We start from the raw sequence: 17,020 nt of genomic DNA on the forward strand, positions 1-17,020 counted from the left end.
CCTTCTCCCCTGCCCCCTCCCCACCCTGACGCAGTGGTGCAGCCCCCATTTAAACCGGCCACGTAGCCGCCTTTCTCCCCCAGGCCCCAAGCCTTCCCCGAGCCCGCCTGGCACCCGAGCAGCCGAAGGAGGCTCCGGGAGCCCCTGACAGCCCCTGGAGCGTCCACACCAGACCCTGTCCCTGCGCCCTCCACTCCTCTCGGTCAGCTGCGGCCCCCCGCACACACCTGGATTGCTTCGCCCCCGCCCCTCACCCTAGGCAAGAAAGGGAGCCTCCGAAAGCGGGGACCCGGGGCTCCCCTAGGGGGCTGGCACCTGAGAGGAGGAGGAGGAGAAGGAGGAGGAGGAGGGCGGCGGCGGCTAAGGGGCAGTGAGCGGGTAAGTCTGTGGCTGTCCCCCTTCTTCCCTCAAGAACCCCACGAGGACACCCCGGTTTCCTCCGCCTCTCGTAGGGGAACTCACGCCCCGACAATGAATCCCTCCCCTCAGTCCTAGACCTCGGGAGAAGATGCTCAGCCCTGCCTCGCCCTCCCCGATGTCCCTCCCGCGGCCCGTTAGCGCCGCCCAGCCCTTGGGCTCGGAGCTTTCCCGCCGCCGCGCTTGGGACTCGTGTTGGCAGTCGGCGGGTTTCAGCCCCTCACCCCGGCCCCGCGCGCCCACCCGCGCAGCCCGACGGGGCTGGCATCTCCTTCGCTCTCTCTTTCTTTAGCTCGCCCCGATCCCAGCCCCGCGCCCACCCCCCCCCTGCCATTGTTCTCCGGGAGAGAAGGCACCCATCTGTTTTGGGGGCGGTGGCGACGGGGGCGGGGTGGGGCCGGCGCTGGCTCGGGCTTGTCGGGTGACATTGTGTGCGGACGCCACGCGCGGCTGCTCCTCGGGAGCCGACGCCGGGGACAGGACGCTCGGGAGAAGTCTCCTCCTCTGTTTCGGGTGGGGAGAGTGCGGGGGTTGGTTTCCCGGGCTGCAGCTGAGGTTGCTTAGTCGTCACCCCCACCCCTCCTCCTCCCCCCAATTCACCCCATCCGCGGGGCCAGGTTGCAGCCGCCTTTCGGGGATTCGCTTTCCTGCAATTGGTGGATCCTTTTTGGAAAGCCCACGAGGCGGCTACTTAGCCGCATTGAGTAGTCAGGCAGCCGGCTTCCCTGGGCGCTCGCCACGCTCCCGGCCGCGCCTGCCGCCTCGCCTCGGGCTGGGCACCGCCGGGCGCCGCTGCTCGCTGCCCCTTCCCGGCCCGTCTGTCCCTCGGGGCTCCCGAGACTCCGCTGCCTCTCCTGGAGCTTTGCCCCTGACGCTCCCGGGCACCTGTTGTGGGCAGGGAAAGCGGAGATGAAGGTCCTGGGCCATAAGATAGAGTTGTTAACAGGTAAATGTGACAGTTCGAGGCGCGTGTGTGTGTGTGTGTGTGTGTGTGTGTGTGTGTGTGTGTGTGTGTGTGATTTCTCACTAACCCTAACGGTCTCTTTCAGGGGATGCGAAAGGTTAATTACTTTGCCTTCGGATTTGCTGGTCCCTGCGTCCTGCCCTAGCCAGGAGCCCTGTCCTAGGCGCCCTGTCCTAGGTGCTAGCCGGCCCTTGCTGCTGTAACAGCCGGTGTGCTTTTCTGGGGGATGTTGGGGGCCGGGGAGAAATCGTGTTATGTTTGCTCTAAGGTTGGAAGGTGAGGAAGAGGAGGATAGATTGGGGAAATGAAGGCTGATAACCAGAAAGGTCAGTTACTGACGGCAATCATTAACGGGGCGTTAGTTGGTGGGGGCAGATGAACCCGGTCGTCCCTGAGGACTTGACTTTTTTCAGCTCTTCTCTATCCTTCCTTTTGTATTTATCTAAATTAAATCCAAACGTTATTAAGCAGCTGTTAGGAGAGAACAGTGGACATGAAAGTGAAAAATGAAGTAATCTATACCCCTGAGGAATCTCAGGGTCCAGTTTGTGTGCACATCAAATAAGAATAACAGCTAGCATTTTAATATCACTTAACATGTTCTATATTTGCCATCTTAGTGCTTGGTGTGAGACAGGATTATCCCCACTTTACATAGGAGGAAACTGGCACAGAGAGATCATGATTAGCCAGGATCCCCAACGAAGTCAGTGTCTGGGTCAGGATCTGAATTTGATTCCTCTGAGAATGTCACCAGCATGAAAGAGTAAGATCCACTGCTGGCTACTGGAAACTAAGGGGCCAGTGTCTTGGACCCCCCCCCCCAATTACCATTAGAATCCTGTCACAGGTACATTGCCTCTTCCCCACCCCCTTCCCCAGAGGCTTCTGTGTTCTGAGCCTTTTCCATAGGTAGTCTTTATCTAGCACTTTAAAATTTTGTAAATGTCTTTACTAATATCACCCCAATCACTATCTTCTTTAAGGAAAAAAGTTTCTTGTTGTGAGCAAAATCTGACTAACTTCCAGGGAAACGGGATTTCCTGGCTATGAGACTGAGTGACTTGGTGGGATTTATGGGATTATTAGGCCTTGGTAATCGGAGATTCCATATACCACCTTCCAGGACCCTTCTGGTTCCCTCCCTCAGATCCAACACATGTGTACTCTTAGCCTAAGAATATCAACCCAAGAAACTAATGACCTGGTGGGAAAGATCCAAAGACAAAACAGAACCTTTAGCAGCTCTGCCATTTTTTGATTGCTGATACTGGTCCTCCCATGAAATGAAGGCAGAAGTATTGTATTCTTTCTTCCTTTTTTCTCTCTCCCTCTCCCTCAGGAAATATTTTTTGGATATTAAAATTAAATCCAGAGTAAATGAGCAAGCTAATAAGATGGAGAGGGAGGGACCACAAGAGTGGAGATTGATCATTTGTACACGAGAGCCCTGACAATGGCCGGGCCCTTTTCCCCAGACTAACTCAGAGAGAAACCTCTCTCCACACACAGGGCATGAATTTCCAAAATGGGGGAAGCTCAAGCAATCCTCTTTTAAAACAAAAGGAATTCCCTAGGAAGACCTCCCTTCTTCCCCTCTCTCATCTGATCTCCCTACCACTTGTTTCTCCAATCTCACTTCCTTTTCTTCTCATTGAATGGAAGAAGGTTCATGAGCAGTTTCTCTAGTTTTTAGGTAATATTAAATGTGGGAGGATGGGGAAAGGGGGTTCTGGGGCTTTCCAAAGATGAGCATGGTGGCGTTCTTAGAACTGAAGTCAGTGATGGAGAAGGACATTCTCCCTGGCTACTGATAGTCTGATTGTCATTGCAGGCTATTGCACTTTCAAGAATTAATATTTTGGAGCTTAAGTACAACTGTTAGACTGCAACAACTGGAGGAAGAAGGATCTCCTGCTTATTTATTTACTGGGAGTTGGGGTTCCTGGGTCTAGCTTGGGGATGCAGAGGGTCCTGATAGTGTGGATACTAAATCCTCTGAAGTGATCACATTATTAAAATTTACACTGCACAGTTCCACTGGGCTGGAACCAATTACCATATTTTACATAATTGTAATTTCAAATAGTACAAAATGGAATACATTTAACCACTTCAGAGGAGTAATTATTCCCAGAAATGGGGACCTCACTGTATTTTTCTTTCCTTATTAATGGGATGGTTGGATGAGAAATATCCCTAAAATTCATTGTGTACTTCAAGTAAGTATCTTTATGAGATACAAAGCCTAATGGAACTTTTTTATGTCTTTGGTGTGGGAGAGAACAAACACTGAGAGCGATTATCAATCAACAGGCATTTGCTAAGTGCTGCTGATACCAAGAAAAGAAGCAAAAATTGTCCTTACCCTTTAAAGGTTACATTCTAATGTGTTGTGAAGTGTACTGTCAGAGAAAGAGTGTTGGATTTGGGAATAAGGAGCTGAGTTTGAATCCTGACTCGGATGTTAGTTATCTGGGTGTTCCCAAAGCAATCCTAATAGATTTTGTACAGAAATTGCCATCAGCAAAAGAACTTTGGAGATTGAATGTAAATTAACATATGCTATGTTCACTTCTTTTTTCTGTTGTTTTTCTTCGTTCCCATGGTTTTTCCCTTTTGTTCTGATTTTTCTCTTCCAATGTGATTCATAAAACAATATGTATTTTAAAAAAGAAAAAGGCACAATGTATAGATCAAGTTTTTAAATAAAGGCAAAAAAAGAAAAAAATATCTGGGTGATGCTGGATAACTCATTTAGCTTCTCCTGGCCCTTCTTCTTCTTCTCTGAAACAAGGAGGGGAGATTAAAAGGCTTCTGGACTCTCTTGAATGTTACATCTAGATCATGTGATGTGAAAGATGCGATAGAAAGGAGACTGGGTCAGGATCCAGGGGGCTTGAATTCCAGCTCTGGAGACCCTGGGCAAGTCATTTTAAATATCACATCTGCCTGTTGACCCCTTTTGTAACTTTGGCAAATCATTCAACCTTTCAGGGCTGCAGTTTGTGAAATGGGCGATAGGATTGTCTGCTCCCCAGGGCTGGTGGAGACAAGGTACTTTGTCAAACTTTCAAAAACCAGCTAGTGGGCTCTCTGTCTTATGATGTACCTTGGGTACTTGATCTGGCTTTTTATCACTTTTGTGGAGGAATGTAATTTAGCCCTCAGTCAGGGTGGTCACAAGGTTGTTGTTTGTCCTTCGTTCTCCAAGAGGACCGTGGCATCAGGGAGGTGGTTCTGGGACACGCAAGTGAATTGGAGTGAAGTGAGGGAGGGCTGTGCGAGGTCACCCGCCTCACTTTCCCCTCCAGAACCATCTGGGTCCAGTGGCCAGATAGAAATCAGGACAAAGGGAGATGGCCCTGAATGAAATGGGAGGCCGGGGCCTTTTTAAGCTAAGGTCCTCAACAGATCTCATTTTGACTGATGTCGCACCCATTCAGTGATTAAGGCTAGGTAGCAACTGAGGCAAAGGATGGCCTCTTTTACTTAGTCCAAATAAATAAATAAATACTTTTCTTTCAGGCACCTGTCAGCTTAAAATTTAATGAATGATAGCTCTGACTCTCTCTCTCTCTCCGTGTCTCTCTCTCTTCTTCTTTTCTCTCTTTCCTTCTCCCCCTCCTCTCTTTTCCCCTCTTCTCCCCCTCCATATATCTCTCTTTCCTTCTCCTTCCTTTCTTTGTCTCTCTTCTCTCCATCCCCACTCTTCCCTCTTCTCCCTTTTCTCTCCAGCTTTCTTTCTCATCTATTCTTTTTCATCTTTCTCTTCTTCTCTCTTTGTTTTCCTCTCTTTTTGTGTCTCTACCTCTCTCTCTCCCCCTTTCCCTATCCTCTTTTTATCTCTTCTCCTTTCCCCTCTGTCTTTCTCTCCCCATCTCCCCATCTCTTTATTCCTCTTCCCCCTCCCTCTGCCTCTCTCCTTCATTGCCTTTCTCTTTCTTTTCCCACATTTCCTCTCTTCTCCTTCCTTTCTCTGTATATGTCCTCTCCTCCCCCCTCACCTTTCCCTTCCTCTCTCCCCATTCTCCCCTTTCTCTCTCTCTGTCTCTCCTCCTCTCCCCCTCTCTCCCCATCTTTCCCTTCTCTCCCCATTTCTCCCTGTCCTCTCCCTTTCCCTTTCTCTGCTTTTCTCTTTCCATCTCCCTAAACCTCTCTATTTCTCCCCCTTTCTCCTTTCTCCCTCTCCTCTTTCTCTCTCTATTCATGTTTTAATGGTTCTGACCAGTCTCTGATTCTTTGTTTTTTTTTTAACACTTTTCTTCCTTCCATTCTTTCCAACTTCACTGACTCTCACATTACTACCCAGAGTCCAGTCAGCTCTGAGCCAAACCCCTTCCCAGTGAGTGGCTGGTCACAGTGGGGATGTGTCCCCTGTAGGTTATAAAGCCGACTAGGAAGTGCACTTTATAGAGTATAGGGCCTGGAGTCAGGGAGACCTGAATTCAAACATGGCCTCTGACATTTACTTTACGCCTTTGTGACCTTTGACTAGTCCCTTAATCTCTGCCTCAGTTTCCTTATTTGTAAAAGGGTTATAAGCAGCACTGGTGATAAAATGAGCTAATATTTGTAAAATGCTTTAAGGGAATAATGAACATGAACTTCAAGAGCTGGTGAAGGACAGAAGGGCCTGGTGTGCTTTGGTCCCTGGGTCATAAAGAGTTAACAGAACGAGGGGATTAGTGGCTCTCCGGGCTATCTTTTCTGACTGCCCCGTCTGTAGTGGGCACGACCCCGGGTTTAGCCACCATTTCCTTTTTCTTCATCCCTTTGCCTTGATCACTGCACTTTAAGCTGGGAGGGGTCTAAGTGATCCTATAAACTTGTCAGTTTATAATTGAGTAAACTGAGCCCCAGTAGGGGAAAGCGATTTGTGCCTGGTCTCTGCCCCAGTAAATGGTCAAGCTGAGAGTCCCGCTCAAGCCCTCTGATCCCCAACTCGATGTTCTTCCCGTCGACCTTTCCCTGGAGGAGTAACATTCTGGCCTCTACTATCTTGACTGTGCAGTGAGGTGGGAGACTGGGTCCACGTTAATAATACTCATTCACGTTTCTTTCTGTCCCATTGAAGGAGACTTGCCTCTATACCAGTGCGTGGAAGTAGGACAGTAAGAAATTGTTGCCCCCAGCCCTTTGTTCCTGTCTCTCTCTGACCCTGTACCCTGTGACCCTCTTTGCTTCCTCCCTTGCCCTGTCCCCCTTCCAGCTTCCTCGGCAGACCGGAGATAACTTGGGGGGAGATCTCTTTAGAAGAGACAGCTGTAGGTCCTCCCTGCCCCAGGCCCCTGCTGTAATGAATGTCCCTGCCTGCTAACCGAAGGAAACCCTAAGCCTAGTGTAGCATCGTGGCCCCGTGGAAGGGGCACAATCATTCCTGGAGGGCTAGTCCTTTGGGCCTTTGATTCTCCAGTGAACTTTTGAGTTCAGGGAATTGTTGGAGAATGTGCACTTCTCCTCTTTAGACCTAATATTCTTTCCACGGGTTAGAAAGCGAGGTTAGCTTAGGAGTCACAATGATAATCCGGGAATTGGGCAAAGGAAACAGATGAGATATTGATTCCAGCCCTGCTAGGACATAGGCTCAGTGCTGAGTGGGACTTCAGGGACCACCATTCAACTTGGAGCAAGGAAATAGTGACCAACTAATTCTCTCTACTTATCCCACATGTTTTGGAATCAGAAAGAACTCAGGGATGGCAGAATTGGGGTTCTATCCCTTAGAGCAGCTCAGTGATACAATAGATAGAATATGGGTCCTCGAGTCAGGAACATTTGAATTCAAATCCGGTCTCGGACACTTACTAGCTGGGCAAGTCCCCAACTGGGGCTCAGTTTACTCAATTATAAACTGAGAAGTTTATAGCTTTGTTTACTTGCCTTAGTTTCCTTATCTGAAGAATGAGTAGAGAAGGAACTGGCAAACTCCTCCAGTACCTTTGCCACAAAATTCCCAAATGGGTCGTGAAAAGTTGGACACAACTGAACCACGGCGGTCCTCTGGGAACCTCTGGGAATATTTTTAAAATGAGCTTGACATGTGATAATAAACCTGCTTTCCCAGGGTTTCTTTGGAATACCAACTCCATTTTAACTTGTGTGACTCCTTCCCTGGAGACAGAATGTAGAGCCCTGGGAAGCCTGACAACCAGCAGCCAAACCATATTTGGTTGGGGCCGGGGATGTTTGGGAACTGTGCTATTTTGAAACTCCTGGTTAAGGAAAAAAATTGTGTGTGTGTTTTTTAATGAAATCACTTTTTTTTTTTTCTGGGCAATTAAAGTTAGAGAGAGAATACTAGATCTGGGGTCAGTGTTTGGATTCAAATCCCAGTTCAATTACTTAACTATGTGTGTGATTTGGGGCAAAGCATTTCCTTTCTCTGGAACTTGGTCTTTTTTTATCAGTGAAGGGAGAGGATTGGACCAGCTGCTCTCTAAGTTTCCATCCATCTCCAAATCATGTGAGTCTAGTACTAAGGACTCCAAAGTCAAGATATACAAATAATAATATTTTACTAGAGATCGCTTTAAAAAAAAAAAAAACCTGAAAAAACTACCCTCCTCTCCCTTCCACTTCCCTATTTCTACTGGGACGAGTAGACACGGAAGTTCCAGATCTTGGAGTCTCGGTTCTGCCCCGTCAGCCCTCTTCACACCCAGTCGGTCACTGCGTCCTGCCCGTGGTATCGCTGCGATATCCACGACCCCTTTCCTCACCTTTCTTCCTGACTGTAGCCCTAGTGCAGCCTTCATCACCTGGATTATTTGCCTCCGAGAGGATCTCCCTAATCCAGCCTTTCCTCACCAACCCAACCTTCCCCAGTTGCCAAAATAATCTTTCCTACATATGACTTCATCTTTAGTCCAGCTTCGTAAACTTCCTAACCCCCCACATGGAGTCTTATAACTGAATGGGAGGATGGTGAAATTATTATTTATTTTCAGTAAATTTTTTTAATATATCCATTTAAACGTCTTTATACCCGAGGTCGTGTAAAAACTTCTCAAGAAGAAGGGGTTAAAAAAAAAAAAAAAAGCTTAAGCAGCCCTGGATATGGGATAAAACCGGCTCTCCTTAGCCTGGCATTCAAGAGCTTCCCCAATCTGGCTCTGCCCTCATTTCCTACTCGCTCTACACACTTTACATTCCACCCACCCTGGACTGCGAGCATCGCTTCTGTGCCCAGAATAGAACGTGCCTCTTGCTGCTGCTCTTTGCACATCATCCCTCGTATTAAAAAAAAAAATATATATATATATATATATATATACACACACACACATATATGTGTGTACATGTATGCATGTGTATACATATGTATACAACATATACACAATAAATATATTGTGTCTATATGTGTAGATAGTATTTACATGCATGTATGATGTGTGTGTTATGCATGTAATATATACACATGCTTGTTGTGTCTATATGTAATTAGTGTTTACATGTGTGTCGTATGTGTATATTATGCATGTAATATATTCACATGCATGTTGTGTCTATATGTAATTAGTGTTTACATGTGTGTCGTATGTGTATATTATACATGCAATATATACACATGCATGTTGTGTCTATATGTAAATAGTGTTTTACATGTATGTAGTGTGTGTATATTATGCATGTAATATATACACATACATGTTGTGTCTGTATGTAAATGGTGTTTTACATGTGTGTAGTATGTGTATATTGTGCGTGTAATATATACACACATGATGTGTCTATATGTGTAAATGGTATTTCTACATACGTGTATGATGTGTAATTTGTGCATGTGATATATACACACGACACATGTGTCTATATATGTAAATATTATTTCTACATATATGTAATGCGAACATTATGCATGTGATATATACACACATGACACATGTTGTGTCTATATGTGTAAGTAGTATTTCTACATATATGTACACACATACACATTCCCTCTTCCTCGTCACTTTTAAAATGCATTTCTTCTTTTAAAGTTCAGTTAAGATGCTTCCTCCGAGTCTTCACACACACTCACACGGACCCTTCAAATTGTCTTTGAGGATATCGTGTCTCCTTTGTGCCCTTCCGACATTTGTGTTACCGAGGCAGAGAGAGGGCTCAGGAGACGAAGGATTCAGGTTGGAATCCCACCTCAGACACTTCCTAGATGGGTGATCCTGAGCAAGCTCAGTTTTCTCATCTGTCAAATGGGCTGAAGAAGGAAATGACAGCCCACTCCAGTGTCTTTGCCAAGAAAACCCCAAATGGGGTCACAGAGCATTGGCCACAAGTGAATAATGATAAAAACTCTGCCTCGAGTGTTCCGATTTATCTGTGTGTGTGTCTGGTTTTCTGTGTGTATATAGATTTTTTGCATGTGCCACAGAACCTAAGCACTTAATCCTGCTTGCTGATGGGCCAGCAGGATGGTGCGGTCCTCTCTCCCTCACAAACCAGACAAAGGAGACCCAGAGAGGGGCGGGGGCTTGCTCGCCATCAATGACACCCAAGGCTTTTGCCAAGTAGCCCAAAGCCGGTGTGGGCCATGCTCCATATTGGTGAGGAAACCAGCCCGATTCTGCTCCTCCGGGCCCTGAGAGTCAGCCTTGCACAGCGCGGGGCTGCGGAGGCCGAGGTCCCCGTTCCACGCCTGGGTTTGTCTTCTCCGGGCACGTTTTGTGTCCTGAGTGGGTGGGCTCTGAGTGTGTCCGCACGATATGACCCAGGACACAAACCAAATGTTTTCCTCCTTTGGCGCCTCATACAAAACCTTTGCTTTATAAATATTTGTTGAATCCATGAACCAGCGAATAAATGATGGGACTGAAATGCCTGACAATCCCTGACAATTCTCCCAAGTTGGCTTTTGAAGTTATCACAGGGTCATAAGACTTGGCTCTGGAAGAGACCAGGAATAGCTAAGGGCCAAAATGTATATGGCAAAGAATTTTGTAAGTGTTATAATAATGATTAGTATTGATCGATGATAACTATAATTCGCATTTTCATGGGGTAGTGAGGTGTGCAGAGTGATTTACATCAATGTGTTCAGTCATTCGAGCCTCCCCAAACCCTAGGAGGGGGCTGCTGTCAGTCTGTCCCCGTTTTACATTTGGGGAAAGTGTGGCTGAGACGTTGGGATAGAGCTGGCCGGAAGCACGTGGCTAGGGAGGATCTGGGCCAGGATTTAAATCCTATTCTGACCTCAGATTGCTATTGCTGTGATCTGGCTGCTCTGTGAAAAAGAAGTGTGACTTTAGTATCAAGAAACGCTCCTTCCACAACCACCTTCCCAACGAGTGTGGCCCTACTAAGGTCCCCGGAACACCCAGAGGCTCCGTCACTTGTCCGGTCGCACAGTGGGAAGAGGTGGGACCCCATCCAGCTCCTCCTGCTCACTATCCACTCCGCTGTACCCCCATGTCGACCTCTCCGAGATTACTTTAATGTCGTTGTCCGGAATTTCAGTCAAGTCTGACTCTCTGGGACCCCATTTGGGGGATTTCTTGGCAAAGATGCCGTTTTCTTCTCCAGCTCATTTTACAGAGGAGAAAAACCAGAGTCAGTGACTTACCCAGAGTCACGCAGCTGGGGAGTCTGAGGCTGGATTTGAATTCAGGTCCTCCTGACTCCGGACCTGGCTTGCAGCCAGGCAGAAACATCATACTCTTTTCCATCAGTCAGCCCATAACCACATTAACCTACTATGTGCTGGACAGTGCCTCCCCCCCCCCCCCGGAAGTTGACATTTACTTGAATATAATTAATCACCACCGTGGATCTGAGTTGATGTGAAGAGCACAAATGAGCACTTTTCAAAATGCAGCCCAGGAAGGCAAATTGCACGTGGACAAACAAAGCTGTGTTTAGCCCAGTGAGGTTTGTCCTTGGGCTCTTTGGGGTCGGGTGGAGGGGGGTCCCTCTGGCCGGGCCCAGAAATGGGACTGAGACCATGGGGCGGCCGGTGAGCCCGCCTGCAGCTCGGGAGATGCTCTCCGTCTGGGTATCCTTGAACAACCCATTCAGCTGTCCTTGACTTGGGAGGCGGCGAAGGGGGAGGCGAGCCGCGGAGAAGCCGGGCCACGCCAAGCCAAGCACGTAGGTTTTCCTTCTCTATAAATAGACTCGGGGAGCATCTGGGAAGTGTCGAGCGGGACTGCTCAGTTTGCCAGCTTAAAAATCGGGAGCTGCCCAGACCAAGACTCGGTTTCAAAAAATAAAAACATTCCAGCCCTGCTAGAATCCAGAGGATCACAGACTTCTTGGGCCAAAAGCGGCAGAGGAGGGCCCTCCTAGCATCGTCCGGTCCAGCCCTCCCATTTTAGAGAAGAGTAAACTGAGGTCCAGAGAAGGAAATGGCTACACCAGAGCCCGGGCCCGGACTCTTTCGGGACTTTCCTGACTCTCATACCCAGTGATGGGAAGCTCGGAGGTGTCGGAGCCGGAGAAGTGAATTACAATCATACCACTGGGCCGAGTTCCTGGAAGTCCGGGACGGCGTGTGAACTCTGAGATAAGTGACCTTAACTATACGGAAGGGCGTTCAAGTTGGTCAGCCTTCAGTGAAGGTTTATAGTGCAGAAGATTAAAAAATAATACAAAGCCCAGCCCGTGACTTTGAGAAGCCCCTAGCCACAGGAGATCTAGAACCCAAAAAGTCCTTGGGAAGGAGAAGCCATGATGGGGAGCAAAGCAGTATTCCAAAAGGTGACTTTGCTTCATGCCCTTGGATATTTCCAAAAGACAATGGGACAGCGCCACGCCATCCTCCCATCGGAGAGATTGTAAAGTCAGTAAGCATTTATTAAACGCCTTCAGCATACCAGGGACAGGGCCACAAAAAAAGGCCAATCCATCAGACGAGACTAGGGTAGAATGTCCCGCTTTAAGAGAGTGTCTGATTGATAGTGGAAATGTACTAAAAAGTGATCAACAAGAAAGCAGAGGGCTCTTTTAAACAGTATTTTATTTTTCCAAATACATGTAAAGATAGTTTTCAACATTCATTTTTGTAAAACTTTGTGTTCCAAATTTTTTTTCCTTCCCTCCCCCGTCCCCCAAGACAGCAAGTAATATAAGTGAAATAGGTGCAATTTTTAAAAATATATTTCCACATTTGTCATGTTGTACGAGAAAAATCAGATCAAAAGGGAACAAATCACAAGAAAGAAAGAACAATGAAAGGGCTTTAAAAATGAAATGTGATAGGTGGTTATATGCGATTATCATCATGGTGGCAATGACCACCCAATTTTTCAGACTAGTCACATTTTATCTTATTTTTTTTTGTTTTTTCCCAAATATATTTACTCTGAGAAAAATAAGAGTGTCTGAGCAACTTAGAAAGTGGATATAGAGGTGTAGAGAAATCGAAAATAAAAGAATCTCTGGCTAAGGCTGGCCTGAAGAATCGCGTAGCACTAAGCAGATGTTTGAACTTCAGGGAGGCGCTTCACCCCTACAGTGATGGATAAGCATTTATTAAATGCTTATTGTTTGCCAGACACTGTGCTTAGCACTAGAGCTATAAAGAAAAGGAAAAAGAGTCTTTGACCTCCAATAAATTACATTCTAACAGGGAAAACAATATGTAAATGGATATATACGGTGGGAGGGAGCTCAGGTCAAGAAGACTCTAGTTCAAATTCTGCCTCGGTTACTTACTAGCTGTGTGACCATAGGCAAGTCAGTTAACTTCTCTCTGCCTCAGCTTCCTCATCCGTAAAATAGCCATAACAACTCTTTGCTGGGAGGATCGAATGAGTTACAAGCCCTTTGCATATCTTAAAACACTTTGTATTATTATTATATTGACAATATTATTATATTGAATTATATTATTATATTATATATAATTGATATTATATTGTATTATTATATTATATTATATTGACAAATTATATATATATAACATACATTATATTGATATATATTATATATATAAATATGAATAGGAGGCAATCATAGAGGAAAGTCACTAGCCGTGGAGATCAGGAAAGACCTCCTGTAAAAGATGAGATTTGAACTGTTTTTTTTTTTCTTTTTGGTGGGAAATCAGAATTAAGTGGCTTGGCCAGAATCACACAGCCGGTGTCTGAAGGCACATTTGAACTCAGGTCCTCCTGACTCTCCTTTATCTATCCACTACAGCGCCCCTGAGCTGAGTTTTGAAGGAAGGCAAGAGGTCAAGGTGAGGAAGGATGTAGGAAGGAGACGGATAGAAAAACTTAGCTTTTGAGTTTGTTTGTTCGTTTGTTCCCGTCTAAGTTTGAGGCTTGGGGTTATGGAATATAGATAAAAGGACACTGGATTTGGAGCTAGGAGCACTCAGCTCCAACATTCTCCAGCTTTTTGGCCAGCGGCCCATGAGCCTCAGTTTGCTCATCTGTTAAATGGAAATCTTTCTTGCACCACGTCCCTCGAGGAAAATGCTCTAGCCATCTTCACGTCCCCTAGGACCAGGGTCATTGTTCCGTAGGGGAAGGAGCCGGGCGCGTGTGCCATTGTGAATCCACAACCCCATGATCCGGGAGGAGAATTTGTATCCTGACGTTCTGGACACCGGCCTGGATCTGGTTCCCACGGGCCTGCCGTGTGCCCCAGACCATTTCCTCATTTCTGTTTGTAAAGGGGAAAACTCTGGGCTCTGCAATTCTGGAATTATGAGGGGCTCTGACTTTACTCACCCTGCTGACAGACTTGGTATCCTAAAATGCCATTTCCACCCCCTCTGACTCCATTCAGGTCCCATCGGCCCTCCCTTCTAGGCTCTTCCCACCCGGAGGTCAGTCTAGGTTCCAAACCTTTCTTCCCCTACGCCTCTGAACCCAAACCCACTTCCAGTCCAGCCAGATTACTGCTGACTCTGCAGAGGTTTTCATGTTTCTGCTTCCATGCCTTTGCTCAAGCTGTGCCTTCTGCCTGGCAGACCTTCCCCTGTCTAGTCTCTACCTAACTCCTACCCCAGGGTAGGAGGCACTTTCCGTGACCACCCGAGCTCACCTTGCTATTGTAAGAACCCCGACAGCCCTTAGGTCTGTACTCATGTATTATCTGTGATTCCCTCTGCTTCCAGGAAGAAGCTGAGGCAGCCGCTCTGGTCTTTAACCATACAAAGCAGTAGACAAAATTGGAATTATCTTTCTCTATGGTTCTGTTACCTCTGGTCAAATGGAAAACTCTGCTGTTGGCCCTTCCCAACGTGGCTCCTTTCCTCCCAACCAGGCTTTTTTATGCTTTACCCCATCCTCCTCACTCCCCACCCCAGCCACGTTAGCCTATTGCTGTTTCCCCACACACGAGATGCCAGTCTCTGACCTCCCTGCCTTTGCACTAGCCGTTCCCCATGCCTGGCGTGCCATTCCTCCTCCCCTCAATCTTCCTTCAAGACTCACTCAAACCTCCTCAGGAAGCCTCTCCTAGTATCCTCACCACCAACTTCCTTCCCCTCTTCCTCCCGGTGCCCTTCTGAGATTACCTTCCATTATACCAGGGGCTATCAATCCCGTGAAACTTAGGGCCCCCTTCCCAGAATATGTATAATCAAAGGAGCCTGGAAATGCTAGCTGATTGGCCAGTAAGGGACCAGTTTTCAGAGAAAGAAACCTGGATGACTTAATCCACAGAGAAAACTTCTTGCATGAGTCTTTGGAGCTGACTGGGTTTCTGGTCAGCCCGAGGGTTCCCTAAGCAGCAAGAAGTGGTCCAGCGTCCCAGCCGCGCAGGGCTAAGTTCCAACAGTGCCGTAATTTTCTCCCAGTTCCCACGACTGAAGATTGAAATACTGGACTGGTTGTGAGAAGATGGAATTTCATAGGAACAAATGTAAAGGCTAACGTCGGGGCTCCTGAAAACCAGCTTTATGAACACAGAATGAAGGAGACGTGGCTAAACTCCTGTTGATTGTTGGGAGTTTTATTGGGATGAAAATGAAATGGGAATCGACGGTGTGATTATGGCAGCCCATGCAAACTCGGGTTCCCCTAGAAGAGATAGTGGGGCTGGGACTGGGAGATTATTGTGCCATTATAAAATGCTCCACTCCATCCCATCTGGAGAATGACTAAACCCTGTTTGCCTCTATTTCCTCCTCTGTAAAAGGAGCTGGAGAAGGAAATAGCAAACTTCTCCTGTATCTTTGCCAAGAAAACCCCAAGTGGGGTCACGGAATGTTGGATACGACCAAACGACAACAAAATATGGGGTCCATAGGGAGATTCAGAGAGTCTGTGACCATTAATTAAGGTGGGAACTCCTCGAGAGCAGGGACTGTCCAACCCTGCGTATTAGGGAGAATATTGCTAATTTGGAGAGGGCCCGAGGGAGGGCAGCCACATGAGAAGTGTCAGTTCATGCCATAAGAAGGCGTGTTGAGAGAATTGGGAAATTTTAAGCTTGGAGAGTAGATAAATGGCTATCATATGGAAAAGGGATTATTAAACCGACTCAGGCCCTCTGGGACAGATCCAGGAACAATGGGGGGAAATTGCAAAGAGGTAAATCTGATCTGGCTATTAGGAAAAGTATCTGGCCATTCAAGCTGACCACAAGAACAGCAAGGCTTCCAGAGGTCATTGGGAGAAGCTCTAGGTGTGGACACAAGCCAGAGAGAAACAGAGACGGGAGGTGGGGGGAAGAGAGAATGAGAGACAAGAAACAGCCAGCCAGATTGGGGGAGGGGGAGAAAGAGAGAGACAGACACAGACAGAGAGAGAAAGAGAGACAGAGACAGGAGGGGGGAAGAGAGAATGAGAGACAAGAGACAGCCAGCCAGACAAGGGGGGAAGGGGAGAAGAAAGAGAGACAGACAGAAAGAGAGAGAGAGATAGACAGACACGGGAGGGGGGAAGAGAAAGAAAGAGAGACAGATGAGAGAGAGACAGAGACAGATACGGGAGGGGGGAAGAGAGAGAGAGAAAGAGAGACAGATGAGACAAAGAGAGAGAGACAGAGACAGAGATGGGAGGGGGGAAGAGAGAGAAAAAGAGAGACAGATGAGAGAGAGAGAAAAAGAGAGACAGATGGGAGGGGGAAGAGAGAGAAAAAGAGAGACAGATGAGAGAGAGAGAAAGAAAGAGACAGAGACGGGAGGAGGGGAAGAGAGAATGAGAGATAAGAGGCAGCCAGCCACACTGGGGGGGGGGGAGAAAGAGAGAGAGATAGACACACAGAAACAGACACACATGCAGAGAGAGAAGGAGAAGAAAGGAGAGAGGGAAGAAGGGAGGGAGAGAGAGATGAGGGGGGAGAGAATGAGAGACAGACACAGAAAGGAGAGACAGAGAAAAAGAGACAAAGATAGAAGGATGAAGGGATGGAGGGAAGGAGAGAGAGATTGATTGTGACTGAGACTGCAGATTGCAGATAAAGCCAGGGCTCTGGTTTGGGGCCACAGATTACAAGAATACATGTGTGAGGGTTTAGTCTGTAAAGGTGTTGTGTGTTTGAATTCTGTGGCTCATGTTTTTGGTACTGAGGTCCCCAGTAAGGCAAAATCGCATCATTGTTTTTTTCCTAAGCATCATTTCAGTAAAACAATCCTGTGTTTCCATCCGTCATCCCTCTCTATCTCCCAGGTGGAATCCCCAGAAGTCCTAAGAGGGGAAGGTAGAGACAACTGGCCCCTGAGAAGCTGCCCAGTAAGGGAGT

The 17,020-nt window shown here is 47.2% G+C and overlaps 1 protein-coding gene across 3 annotated transcripts in view; it reads left to right on the top strand.

The window, feature by feature from the left end:
• Positions 1–362: 362 nt before the first annotated feature.
• The window catches only part of NDRG4 (NDRG family member 4), a 68,381-nt gene continuing 51,723 nt past the window's right edge, over positions 363–17,020 (top strand). For 2 of the 3 annotated variants that reach the window (XM_051974594.1, XM_051974595.1), the window contains exon 1: positions 1,129–1,363. In XM_051974594.1, the coding sequence (XP_051830554.1) occupies positions 1,327–1,363 (37 nt within the window). In that variant the 5' untranslated portion in view covers positions 1,129–1,326. Of the gene's footprint in view, positions 379–1,128; positions 1,364–17,020 lie in introns of those variants that run through there. The other variant, XM_051974596.1, reaches the window with a different exon arrangement.

Source organism: Antechinus flavipes, chromosome 2, assembly GCF_016432865.1.
Source record: "Antechinus flavipes isolate AdamAnt ecotype Samford, QLD, Australia chromosome 2, AdamAnt_v2, whole genome shotgun sequence".
Lineage (NCBI taxonomy): Eukaryota > Metazoa > Chordata > Mammalia > Dasyuromorphia > Dasyuridae > Antechinus > Antechinus flavipes.